Below are 15032 nucleotides of genomic sequence, written 5' to 3' on the forward strand. Positions count from 1 at the left end.
TGCTCCGTCACACAGCCACACTGTAAACCCGGATAAGTTGGCAATACTCAAATATTTTGAGTTTTAGAGATTCTTGGTTTAAGTAAGCAGAACCTTCAAATTTTGATTACTGTTAAGTTAAAGTTCGTAAGAAATCTTAGTTAGTGCGACTTAAATATTTAATTTATCCTTTTTATGAAATTAAGTAGACTGAACTTAAACAAATAAGTACCAAAATTGCATTTTTAAGTTAACTAAACTAAATTCTTTCGGTTTCATTATTTTGCATATTCCTTAGTCTTAATATGCATAAATCAAACACCTTGATTTATGCAATCCAAAATGAGCAAGAAGAGACTGATCTCAGAACTGGCATTAGAACAGTTACTGCTCACTGGTGACATAACACATGTTACAGGTGAAATGTAGCTTCGCAGAGACTAGGCACATGCACCACTCTTCTAAACAATGGTAACCACAAAACTGAAAAATATGTCAAACTCTTCTAAATATCTAAGAGAAGTGAACATTAAACACTAACAAGTCTTTAACTTTACTAAAAACATATAAAATAATCATATTTTTTTTTATTTACTCTCCTAATGCAGTCTGACGCAAAGCATGCTGGGAATTGGAAATCCTTCTTGACCAATTGTTGAATTAACATGTTTAAATTAAGTAAGGAGCAAATAAAATTTTAGAGTTTTATTCAAGTTAATCAAAAATAATCATTATACTTTACTCAAAAGTAAAAAAGTGTTTCACGAACTTAAAATATTTAGGTAAGTAGAACTTTTTTATAAAATTAAGTTTACATTACTTAATCTGTTTGATTATTTTGAACATTTGGGTTTACAGTGTAATATTACAACAACATATCTTGGTATGTTAGTATGTTACTCACATACTGAGTCAAAGCAACCTCCTCCAACGTCTCTCTCTGCTGGAAAGTATCTCCATAGATATTCTGCTAAAAGCCTTCGTACCGCGGGTCTTAACGCATCTCTGCTGGAAAGTCTTTATAATATTAACACAAGTCCTAGCTCCTGTCTGACTTTTATCCTTCTTTTTAAACTTAAAATCCACAAACCGTTTATTTTATGTAATACATAAGACATAGCTCGTTCTACAGTCTTTCTAATGCCCGCACAATCTTTTCCCTGCGTCAACATGAGAACGACATCTTTTTGTACTGTGGTGGCCACCGTCGTGTTTGGACTGAGCGATTCGTGGCAAATCTATAATACAACGCTAGTGGCCGCTGTTAATTAAGAACTGCGCCTTTAATATACACAAAAACGGACAGTTATTGGTTAGTATGTTTTGAGTTGTTTTTGAAAATTGTGAAGGATGCTGCAGCTCGGTGGAGACCTGCGATACAAGAGCAACCAGCCGTCTCCATTCTTTCGTTATTAGTTGTAAGGATCCAGGAATGTTTGCTCCACTTTGACTAGGATTCACATCTGCTTTTAAAGGGGTCATATGGCGCGAATACGTGTTTTTCTGTGTCTTTGGTGTGTTATAAGTTGCCCATGCATGTATTAGACATGTAAAATTGCAAAAATGAAAGTGTCGGAACAAAAGATGCATTCTGTCTAAAAGCGAATGCTCACCCAGACCTGCCTGAAACGCCTCGTGTAACCACACCCCCACAAATCTACGTCAGTTCGTGGTATGATTAGACTTAGACCGCCCAAATATATCCGCAAGTAAGGTGGGCGTACCTGTCAGAACAATTGCTTTGGAACCTGATGTTCCAAATATGGTAAGAGGCGTTACATTTCTGTCACACACTTGCAGTATTCGACCAATCACTACGCACTGGTTAACTGGCCAATCATAGCACACCTCGATTTTCAGAGCGATGAGCTTTGTAAAAAATCTGTGCATTTCAGAGAGGCGGGGCAAAGAGGAGATACAAACATGCACGGTATGTGGAAAATACAGCGTTTTGAACCTTAAATTATACACATTGCATTACATCTAAAACAAACGATAATATTCGTTTTAGCCGTGTCATATGACCCCTTTAAAGACACAAATTCGTGGTCTGTCATGTACAAATTTTGACCGACTTTTCCACTGTGCATGTAACGTTGCTTTCATGGTTACGCATTGAAGACCCGTCGAAGTAATTGAATATATCTTCATACGATATATCAGGCCACTTCATCCTCCCACTTTGTAATACATCGCGGGTGTGAAAAATATTTGCCAGAACTGTTTTAATAGTGTTTTGAGCATCATCCCGCTGCAACACACTTCTATTGTTTTCCACTGGCCGGCTAATACGTAAGTCTCAGCACAAAAAGAAATTACGTCACTACGCTTGCTTACGCGTTCAAAAATTAGGTGGATAAGGCTATGGAGAAGAACATAAGACGCAAACTTGAAAGACCTATGAAGTCAAAAACAGTCAGAATGAAAGAGAAAATACTGCTAAATGATTTATCACATAACCAGTTTGAGGGCTGTACTAGACTTTAGTAGACTTTATTTAACATGCAAATCGTCCTTGTCTTTCCAAAACCTCGGATCCAACTTTCTTCAAAACATCTTTTTTGTTCTGCGGAAGAAAGAAAGCCATAAAGGTTTGAAATGACTGAGGGTGAGTAAATGACATAATTTTCATTTTTAGGTGAACTCTATCACTTTAAGTTTTAAACTTTAACCTTTTATAAATGTTCAGTTGCTTTTGTATTTGATTCCTAAAACTCTCTCTGCTTAGCAAAGTGTCCCGCTTGTCCATTTGAATATTACCCATCTGAGGTGAGTATAAAAGGGCAGGTCATTTCTCATCATGTGACCCAGTTCCAGCTGCCCAAATCATCCCATTGGCTCCATGGCACACAAAGGGTTATGGAGGACTGTTGCTCGGCTGCGCTGGGCTTTTGATTTTAATTGCGGTTGCACTCATCTGCTCCTCTTCACTCAAAGGCTCAAATGCCCATTTGAAATCTAGTGTATGAGAGATGCTGTTTTCTTTTTTCTCCTTTTTAAACCCCCCTCCCCCTTCCCTCTCCTTAAAGCTCGCATTACATTAAAAGGTGTAATCCAACTGAAATGGAAATTGCGCTTCTTGAAAACAAATGATGAGAGGACCACATAGGGGCTCTATCGGCGAGGCCGCGAGGAGGCTCGTCTGTTTTAGACACCAATTGTGCCGGGCTTCTCATAGTGGCTAATGGTGGAGCTGCTAGGCAGGTTGATTACAAGGTTACGGTAAACAAACCCTTTCAGCTGCACTGGACGAAATTACATGTTGTGTTCATATCTGTGCATATAGTTTTTCGTCCGTGATGTGGAGTGTCAGGTGGTTGGTGGTGGAGTAGGGCCATAGGATTATGGATAATTACTTGCAATCAAGTGGTACAGAAACGGTGCACAAACAGTGTTTATTTGCATATCGTTCTTCTTGCGTTAGATGTGTAACATGTCGTAGACCCAAAGGCCTGTGACTCGTGTTTGTTGAAGAGTTTGTGGTGCTCCATAATTTGTCTTTTAGCCCTCTGAAATATGATTGAATAATTGCCATATTATTGTATTAGGCTGTTTACATGGTTCCAAAGTAGCATGATTTGCATCATGAATAGTATTATCATCATAGTACAAAGGAACTATTATTTGCTATTATTTTATTTGTATTGACAAAAGTTTTTAATATTTTACGGTAAATACTTGTTACATGTATATTTCAAATAAATGATGCATAATTACATGTAACTGACCCTGAACCACACCCTAATCCTAACCCTACACTGTAAAAAAGACCATCATTAGATTTTTCAAAACTTTTCTCAAAACTAGAATTTTGCAAATTTACAAGAAAAACTGGAAAAACGTAATTTTATAGGGAAAATGTTATTTTACAGTATATTTCTGGCACCTCAGCTGCAGGAAAATTTCATTAAAAAAACGTAAAATTACAGGAAAAGACTGCAAATTTACAAGAACAACGAGGAAAATGTTATTTTACAAAAGATTATTTTACAAAATATTTCTGATGCCCCAGCTGCCATAGAAAGTGAATATGGACTTGTGTAATTACACGGTAACAGAGACACCTTAACATAGTCTAACCATATTATTTTTTCATATTGTAAGAAGTTTGCAGAGACTGCCAGTTAAGTTTTGAACACATTAAAAAAAAATAAAAAATAAAAAAAAATATATATATACAGTATACTGTATATATAAACATACAAGGGTCGTTCAACCATAAAAAAATACAAGTTGCACTTGTGCATGTTCATTTTGTATTTTTAAACACATACACATATACTGTATGTATATAGGAAATATTTGCATGTATATATTAATATTCATATATAATTTAAATTATATATAAACATTTATTTATTTTTATTTAATATTTTCTTAAATAAACATATAAATAGACAATTAATATGCACAGTGCACAGACTTATATTATGTAAACACAAACTTTTATTTTGTATGGAATAAATCACGATTTATCACTGAATTGTGCGTATTCAACAAAAGTGTGTACCTTTTTTAGATACAATGTTATGAAGTCTTACTACTATCTGCTTGTGATTTTGCTACTGGTCTCAAACATGAATCGTAGTTAATCGTGGTGTTAAAATTTTGGATTGCTCAAAATATGACCAGCTGTAACATTGATTTTTTGAGGATATTTGCATTGGAGAAATAGATCTGGTCCCCTCCTGGTTTGAGATGGATTTTAGTGCATACGAGGATGAAACACAAATTAAACCCTGCACTATTGTCTTATTAAGTGTTTGAAAAGATTGCTCTTTGGGCACTGCCCTGGTTTGGAGAGAAAAACAGACTGTTGGGTGTTGGAATAATTAGTTTAATTTGAAGCTGTTCCTCTCACAGCAGGTATAGGGGCAGGCAGTGTGAACTGCTGGAGGCTGTGTGGTGCTGTGGTGTGGGGTGAGAGCTCAGATCATGAGTTTGGGTCTTATGGGTCTGGAGAGGCCTGAAAAGGGTAACGGGTTCTAGGAGGAGGAGATGTGCTGTCTTCTTTCACAGCTGCAAATCCTCTGCGTTCACCCTTGTAAAAAGACCTATTCAGCTGAGAATAGCTGATATATTCACCTTCTCTTTGTGATACTGTAAGATACAGACACCGTTTAAGCATAAGTACTGTACTTGTCAGAGACCGTTTTGCATTTCAGTGGTTGAACTAAAGATTGATCAAATTGTCTCTTACTTTACCATCAATTGAAAAGGTAAATAGAACCCTGTTGTAAAAGGTTTTGTTCCTTTCTGCGTTTTATGATAGATGTCTGTTTTTCTCTATGCTAAACAATGTAAAGTATCTGTTTGGGTCTAAAATAATTTACAAAATACATACATACATACTACTGTACTATTAATACTGTATTATTATGTAGATACATACTTCACTATTATATAATAAGAGTAGATGTTCATTACTTATTAAACTATTCAATTCAAATTGATATCTATCGTGGCTTTTACTGTATAGAGGCACACACAATAGAGGGATGAAGCAAAACAGTATAAATAAATAAATATGTATATATATATATATATAAGTAAATAATATAATAAAATCATAATAATAATGATTATATAATGGAGATAATGGAAAAAAAATTAAAAAGGCAAATCATAGAATACATAGTAATACATATATATAGTTTACACATAAAAACGAACTTTCAATTTCCTTCTTTTAGAGAGATCTTACTACAGTTATTGCCAAAAGCGACACAGCGCTGAAACAAATACGTTTTATCTAGTGTCAGCATTAACTGAACAAATTCAGAATTAGAATGAGATTTATTCAGTGTACACACACATAAAAGGAATTTATTTATTTTATGTACTATACATACATACTGTCTATAACACAGGAAAAAAGGAAGAAACCTGATTAGGTTAAGAATAATAATAATGAACATGTTATCATTCAAGTTTTTACAACAAGTGTGTCATATTCATTCTATACAAAATACACAGTGTTTTGGTTTTCACCATAAATACACTTTAAGTAAAAGGTTTAAGGATTTATTACCTTTATTTTTGTTGTGTTCCGTTCAGCGTTTTGATCCTTTTCTTCTAATAAACCATTGGTGTGAGTTGAGCATTGTGACCTCAGAGAAACTTGAAACACCTGATTAAGATTCATCAGGTCAATTCCAATCATATTCCCCAGCTTACAGATATGCCTCTGTAGAAATATCTTTTATTTTGCTCATGTATTTCAGATCCTCTTCTAAGACCAGACTTTGAGCCTGCAAAGCTTCGCCAAATGGGACAAATAGATTTAATGAAAATAAAACGTGGAGAGAAAATAAACAGTGCTTTGTGTTGTTGAAAGCCCAAGAGAGAATACACAAACATTTCCTTGTGTTTATACAGCATGCTTTCCAAAACCTTACGCTCATTGCTCCATTGTTCATATATTAGTATTATTAATATTACAAAAGGCGTGCATATCAGTGTTTTGATTATTTTAACTATAATTCAATGACCTCCTTGTTTACACAAGTTATGGTAATTCAAGTCATCCACTTGCAGAAGTTGTCAGCGACAGTAACATTAAAATATTACGATGTTACTGTTTTGTTAAAGAAATGACTTCACTTGTCCTGTCTGTTAAACACAATGACATGCACATAATTTTATTTATACCTTAAGCATATGATAATGAGTCAAATAATCCAAATGATATGGAAATGATATTCTAGATCACGAGGACACCTCACTAACATCTGTATTCATGTTACTGCATATTAGAGTTAAATACAAAGTGCTCATTCAGGAATAATACCAAATGATTGGTTTACAGAAAAGGTTAATAAGATCTAATGCATAATGGCTGTAAATGTATGTAGGCGGATATATTATGGATATAACATCCAAGAATCCATGTACAGAATGTCTGTTATCATGCACTGAGTGGATGGGTTGCCCATCTGTCTTAATCGCATAAAGATGAGAACAATATCTTTTCACGCTCTTTAATTTTATATCCAAAACCACAAATGGAGAAAATTAGCACTCTTTATTCTCACCTTCTCCAAAGCACATCTGGACAACATCTGTACATAACCTGAACATTTCAGCGCTAACAATGAAGGAAAATCAGCCGAACGCAGAAATGAATTGTTCATAACCAAATCAACTTTCTTTAAATGTGTGTTAACAAGTCATATTGACTTTGTTTGTCTGCAACATTTGCGAGCCGTGTGTATTTTTGCCGGTTGTGTGCGTGCTTGTGGGAATCGGTCTGTGGGACCGGTTCCCCCATACCTTGTTCAAGCCTAACCAGCCATTAGTGGGATTGCAGGCCTCCAGCATTTCAAACACCTTAATTAGTTATTCAGCTCCTTATTTGTGTTTGCTTCCCCCTCCGGCACCTAATTAATGCTTAATGGAAACTGCTGAACTGAGCCTGTGGAGAACTCATGAATATTGAAATTAGCCTCAACAATTTTAAAAAGGGTTGCAGGGAAAAGAGGTAAAAACTGGTTGCAGAGGTACTCATTACTTTTGTGGGATATAAGCTTGTGACATATATCTGTAGTAAGTGAATTTTTACTTATAAAACGCAACTTGAAATGAAATAGAATCGATGATTCCATGTATTGTACATGTGTTTACACAAATACAGTGTAAGTGTACACAAACCGATGCAAAGCTAAAACTATGTCTTAATTGTATAATATATGTTGTTTAGAATAAGTACTGCACTGTTGAATTAGGGACTCGCACATGGTGCCAAAATAATACCCGCCTTTTTACTGGCAAGACCAAGAGATAAAGGTTATGTCTGTGAAATTATTCAAATCTTTTAGAAAAACAAAGCAAAAACATTTAAAAATTCTATATTTTTGTTTAAAGTATATTTACTTATTAAAAGTTTACTGATTATTAATATCACTACTAAAATAATTGATTAGTACAAACTTGTCATTAATTTCAAAATAAATGTACTTATTTCATCATAAACAAACGTCAAGGTAAATATATATACTGTGAACAGATATTTTATTTATTCTCCGTTGTTGTCTGTTGTCTCTAGTATCAAACAAAATAATTTTGTGGATTTCCAACATCAACAAATATGTTTTGAATGAATTAGTTTGGTATTCATTTATTTATTATTTATTAAGGGCTGACCCATCTGACCCACCCAACCTACAGTCGGCTTTAGTTTGATCAGAGAAACATATAAAGGCAAAACGAAACTGAAGTTCACATAAAAACCTTACATCAAAATGCTTTATGCTGGTTTCTTTGTTTCTTCTTTACCCCCAAATCCTTTGCTCCAAGTTTTACAACTTTTCTTCTCTGTTTACTTCCCTACTTTTACTAACATTTTACACTAGACGTATACTGACATTAAATCACGGCATGTTTATTAATGTTACCTTGCAGTGATGATCTGTCACATCTCTGTGTGCCGATAACGCTGGAATGTGGAAAATCATTTAAAAATATACACTAAATAGCACTGTTTTCCATATATAATGAACGAATGTCCAATTCAAATGCCTTTTATTTAAATCCGTAGCATTTCCATTGTTGCGATTATTCACGTGAATTCACAGTACAATTGAATATGTAACGCAACTTCATTTGAATAAGATTTATGAAAATTACGCCACTTAATTTATACAAACAGGGCCTGTTTGGAGACCAGTGGCCAAATCAAGACTGGCGCGAAGTCACATCTCTGTAAAAAACATTTCAAAGGTTATTCAAATGTAATTTGACTTGTGACAAGGCCGGTAATTCATGAAAGAGAACGGGAATATCAGTGTGTCCTGCATTTGCATAACGAGGACTCTTCTGTTTCCACAAGCTCAGTTTGTTGACGTCTCCACCTCAAGCCAGTTAAGTGTGGAAACACAGTTCATCTGAGCAGAGTTTCGACTCAAGATAGCCGGAAAACTGTCTGAGCGCGCGAGCCCTTGTAAAATCAACTAGACAATAATAAATCTTTCACTGACTGAGAATATTGCCCCTAAAGCCTTGTATGTGTATAAACCACACAGTAAGTCATTATAAGAACAGCAATAAAAAGTTTGTTTACCAGTGTCATCACTTAAGATTGATTTTAAAATATTGACATTCATAAAAGTAGATTCCGCTTTAAGATCTACTGTATATTTGCATCAGGTACTTGTGTGTGTGTTTGAAAACTTTGTAAATTGCTTTTAGATTGCATTCTAGGAAATAATATTTAAGAGTTTTCATGTAAAATATTCAGGAGCCCAACTCAACATATTTTAAAGCAGTTTCACAACATGTATTTTAGCTGCTACAGATGCTGACAGGTTCAAATAACCTCTGTACCCTCACACACACAATACAATAAAAGAAAAACCTACTCACTAATTTCTGAAAATGTTCCCTTGTCTTCATGTTTGTTTGAAATCTCCAGTGGTCCTCCAGCTTTCATCGAAGCTTTAGTTATGGAGTTGAAGTTCAGTTCCACAGCTGCAGTGAATGCAGTGAAAGAACTCCTTTGTCGTCGCATTCTCTCACACGAAACTTTAAAGCGGCTTTCAAAGCTGTTTCTTTCACGTTATATATATTCTGGGTGGTTATGTTTTTAACATATCACTGGAATTGCAAATTTGAGACCTGTGTTGAACCCTAAAAGAATTGACATTAGAAAGAAGTAAATACATTCCAACAAACTGAATTTCTTAATGTTGGAGTGGTGGGCAATGGTAAAACTGAGCTATGAAAGTATAATGATATATCGGGCTGAAATTCACCGAAGTCGGTGCATAATGCGTTACAAAGTAGATCTGCAATGAATATGTTCATGTATTCATTTATTAATTTATACTCTTAGATGGGCTTAGAGTTATACTGGAGACCTTGTTCAATTCAAAGGGCATTTATATATCAATTATACATTTTAGCCCCCCCCAAAAAAAATCTGTTCATGACAAATGAGAAAAAAGTGTTTACTTTTTCTGCTCTTTTCATCCTGAAGAATACATCCTAATGAAGATTAAAGACGGTCTTAATTTAACCCCCGGGTCAAAGTTAAAACTTGGAAAATTCTTAAAACAAGACGAATGCGGGAGTTCTTATATGAAAGACACAGGTCACAGAGCAGCAGCGGGCCTTGTTTAGGCAGCATAATATTAGTGGAGATAAATAAACATTATTTAAAGGATCCGTCAAGCCCTGTTAGATATCCCCGGCATGGTTCACTTGTTCTTCATTCCCAGGGCAAAGACTATTTAATTATCGCACTAAATGAATAATCAAAAAGTCAATTTCCAAAGAGCCCCTCGGTTGCCGCGCAAAGAAGACAATTGCATTTAAAATATCTGCATGCAAAATCTGCCTCTCACACCCCACCACCCCGTTCTACAACACCCCATATGCCTTGGAGCAGTGCAAAAACAAATGCATGAGGATCCCTCCTCCTTGCCTGATTTAAAGTTGTCCTTTACAGCTAATGAGGTGTTATGGTGGTGGATGCTGATGGTACATCATGTCCTACACCGGCACTTTAGTGATCTTTATTGATCTGATTATGTAAGGCGTGTCAATAGAGGTTAATTATCCAATAACCCATGGTGCCTTGTCTTGGCAAGCATGTTGAATGTAGTGAGTGCTTGAGTTATGAACTGAATTGTCCTCATCTTGTCTTCATCACTGTTTGTTGATAATGTAAATATGAAAATGACGTCAAGATGCTTTTGCAACAATATTTTCATCATTTATGAATATAACATTAGCATGAAAAATGAAATCAGACTTTTCTGGTAAATTTTCATTTGATTACATTTGTTATTGTTTGCTGTCTACACCAGGTCACTTTTGATCCACTAGATGGCATTACAGTTTGGCATGTCCTTTATAGATTTTTACCTCTTGTATTCTGATGGTGAATTTATTCAAAGCATTTGCTGTAACAGTGATGCAGTTTCTCATTTACAGTACATTAATGATAAAGGACAAGCTTTTGACTTTGTCACTGCAAAATAAAATGGTTTTCTTATGGACATCAAAGGTTCCAAGAAAGATTTTTCTATATGTGATGGTGACATTTAGATGTTCATTTGGAGTTCATGCCTTTTTATATTCCACACAAAGTTTTGGTAGGTAAATAATCAATGAAATGTAGATGACATAATGTTTCGCAAACAAATCGATTTTAAATGACAAATACAATACTTTTAAATATTTTTCCAGAATACATTATAAAAATATTTAAATTGTATACATCAAAACTCTGTATTTAATGCCTACACTGTAGTGTGTTTAATACTTTAATAGTACATTGTAATATATCTATATAAATTTTATGTATTATGTTGCACATTCAGTTTTCCTTTTGTTTTAACAAGGACTGACTTCTAATATGTCTAAGTGTTGTCTTTTGATTATATTTGCATGCTGTTGTCAACTTTTCTCATTCACTTACTGATGTGTTCATTTTTAAAACTGTTGCTGGCGGTGCGTCTAGACGTGTGCACACAATTACATTATTAAATGGTATTGATTTTTGCCTAAATCTTTGTCTGACTAGCCACTAGAAAAGAATTTGATTGTATCTCCAGTACTTTTCATATACAGACTTAATTCTGTCATTTATTTTTATAAAATTAATGAAAATGTCTAAAGCATTTATATTTTTGAATTTCTAATGATTATTATACATTTTATTTATGTAAATTAGTATTATACTGTAAAACAATATAGGGCGCTACTATACTTGCACCATTTGTATTTTACACACTGAATTTTCTCACAATTATTCCTGCAATGAATTAGTTACGTTTTCCATCGGCAACATACTGTTGGGTTGTAAACCCAAGTTTGATTCTTTGCTGATTTGTAATGCCGTTTTCTTTTACAAACCCTAATGAAGTCCACTCCTGAGCGAAGCATCCGGCTGCCGAGCTCATTTTAGTAATTCAGTTCATTCTGAAATTAACCTTTGCTCTTCAGACTCGCACATTCTCACATCCAAGCAGCGCAGAGTGACGTGTCTTCTGTTCCTTTCGAAATGCTTTGCATAAACACAGCTGCTATTCAAACAGATATACAAGATTTCTCATCAAAGAGGAACCGAGTTCAATCCCAGCTCAGTTTCTTTCATTTGCGTCCTGCCACTCAGCTGGCACAAGTCCTCTCATCACTTCTCCTGAGGTGTTAGCCTCTGAAATGATCATTGCATTTCTTAAACCATCCTCTGAGCTGAGTGTTGAATCAACATTGAGCCAGCATTACTTGAGCAGGGTTTAGTTGTGCGTTTAGCAGAATGCCCCTGCGACACATGAATTTTAATAACACACTGTCAATGTGGCAGATTTCAGGTTCCTCAAGAGTCTGTTCCAGTGGTGACCATGGCACCAGAAGTGTCACGGTCTGAGCCCGTGCCAAACCTTCTCATGTGATAGAGTCTCTCTCCTGAGACTGTACTTTAAAGCTTAGCAGTGGGATTATTGACCAAAACCCATAACTGTACCCGGAAACCACATCTGGTATGTGGCGGACAGAATATTAACTTATCAAGATTTAAAAAGTCTATAATTAATCAGATTAATGATGTGTGTATTGTTTTATCCATATTCTAATTTACAAATATTTTGGTGAGAAATATTATACCTGTCTAGGTAGGTCCTGGAATGAAAAGTTTTGGTAACCCCTAGGGATGCACCGTTATGTATACATTTTGGCCGATAACCGATAATTCAAACATTGGAAGTCGATAATCGATATATTGCCTGATATACAGTATCTAAATATTAATATAAAATTCCCTAAGACTGACACAAAAGGCAAAACGTGGGCATTATTTGAAAACATTCACTGCAGTGAATTGTTAACGATTCTTTAACCTTCAAACTTTTCTGGTATGTTTTTTATGTAATAAACAAATTATAGATGTCCTTCCAGAGCAACCCAGAAAAATGTTCTTAATAGCCACATGTCTAACAGGTGCCAAGAAAGAAAGCAGTCTGATTCAAACAACATGCTTTTGTTCCTATAATTTACACATTCATAAATACTGTATCTACATACTGTACTTACATCAACAATGTTTTGCTAATAACAGTGAATGATCATGACAGAAAGTTGAGTATTTTAACTGTGAGCAGTGTGCAGCTGAAGAAGTTTAACCAGAGGAAATGATTTATGATTTATCGGCTATAATACATCGGCCTAAATTTAATTATCGGCCGATACTGATAACATTAAAAATGACCATTTATCGGCCGATACCAATATGGCTGATCATTTATTGTGCATCCCTAGTAACCCCTGTTCTAAGATATGTCTCCCTCTGAAAATAGATATCTTTTCAGCCTCTTTGTACATGTTTTATGATCAGACACTAGATAACTTGTTACCTGTCCAAACGAAACACAGAGTCCCACTAATGAGGCTCCCTCGCCTCTGCTGTTAACCTGCTCTAATTGAATCTCTGGTGTTCTTTTGTTCAAAGATCAGCCTCGGGTACCGCTGAGATGCCCTCACTCCGCAGGCTGCCTCATGCACGGAGAAGGTGGAAAGAGAAAGGTGGAAAAATAGGGGTTTAGTTATGTTACTGATCTGATGTGCATCTGTGCCCCTCTGCACCCTGTCATGGCCTGCAGACCTATACTCACACCTTTAGTCTGTTGGCACTGTCACACCTGCATGTTAAGGTGGGGGGAGTGAATGGCATCTGTTCTGTGGAATTAAAGTATAGAGAAGTCAAAAACTTATTGCCTTATTGCAAAAACGTATTGTAGCATCCAGTGTCCACATATTGTATGTGTGGGGATGATAATGTGGATAGGTATTTTTTCCTTTACACAGTGGTACAATGTTAATGCAAATAAATGTATACAATTTTAAAATATATAAGTTATTTTGTATATTCTGTGTGAATTTGTCCAAAATGGATATATGTAAACATGGTAACACAGCCCAGTGCAGAGTGCACTACACTACACTCGTATTGGCAGCATGATTAAATTATCCAGTGTGGACAAAATGTAAAATTGTTTTAGCGTTTCTAATGTATTTTGTCGTGTCGCATCGCTGCGGTCGCTTCCGGTGTAGACACGTTGTAAATATTCGAAAGTTTGTCATTTTTTATTGTTTTAATACTTTCTTTTATTTCTATTTAGTATGCATAGACAACTAAGTTGTAAAAACTGTGGCTATATGGTGCTATCAAAACAATTTATATGTACAGTATGTAGATGCCACATTTGAGCTCTCCAGACACATTGAGGCTCTGCCATCTTGATCAACAATCCGAGACGCGTTCAAAAATGGATCTTTATGAAAAGTGAGAATATATTTATTAATTCAATATTAAATGTTTTAAAGGTCAAGTGTATGAAATTTGGTGAAACACGCTCGGTAGAGGAGTTTGTCTGTTTAGGGCTACTGTAGAAACAACATGGCGAATTACATGCAAGGGGGACCCGCGGTGTATAGAAATAGCTCATTCTAATGTAATGCTTCATTATGCAAGTTTCATTATGTACACCTTTGAAGACATAGTTATGTGTATTACTGTATATTGCATTTTTGTCAATTGATCCTCCAAAAAATTACACATTGGACTTTTCAATGTTATGTTAGCCAAAGCTTACAATTTGGTGTATTGTCTTAGACAACTTGAAAATAGCGGCACGCCGAAAGAGCCGCTAGTGAGGCATCTATGTATATACATCTATGTTCAAAACATTACTCTGATGTGTACCAAATCATCCAATTATGTACTATTCTACGACATTTTGTAGTGTAAATAGTGTATGTAGTGTACCCAGATGATGCACTCATTCAACCGAAAATATGAAGTGTGGAATGCTGGACACTTCTCACACTCAATGGTCGCAGTTTCGCTTGCATATTGGACGTGAGGCGGGGCTATCAGACGCTGCATACTTTATATTGCATTTTACACAGGAAAGATAATGTTTACTTGCAGTTATTGTCGCCAGCGGATCGCTAGGACTTTATAGTTTTATAAATTTATAGTTGCATGTTAGCTGCAGCAACATCCATACCTCCATACCTCTGTCTATTTAAAAAAAACTCTAGATTGCCGCAGC

The 15032-nt window shown here is 35.3% G+C and overlaps 1 protein-coding gene across 2 annotated transcripts in view; it reads left to right on the forward strand.

Annotated features, from left to right (window-relative positions):
• Positions 1-15032, forward strand: part of tmem182a (transmembrane protein 182a) — a 156196-nt gene that overhangs the window by 10516 nt on the left and 130648 nt on the right. The window contains exon 5 of one of the 2 annotated variants that reach the window (XM_057335383.1): positions 13427-13532. The exons of the other annotated variant lie outside the window; for it this stretch is intronic. Coding sequence (XP_057191366.1) covers positions 13427-13512 — 86 coding nt within the window. The 3' untranslated portion in view covers positions 13513-13532. Of the gene's footprint in view, positions 1-13426; positions 13533-15032 lie in introns of those variants that run through there. 2 annotated transcript variants of the gene reach the window in all.

Source organism: Triplophysa rosa, linkage group LG6 (assembly GCF_024868665.1).
Source record: "Triplophysa rosa linkage group LG6, Trosa_1v2, whole genome shotgun sequence".
NCBI lineage: Eukaryota > Metazoa > Chordata > Actinopteri > Cypriniformes > Nemacheilidae > Triplophysa > Triplophysa rosa.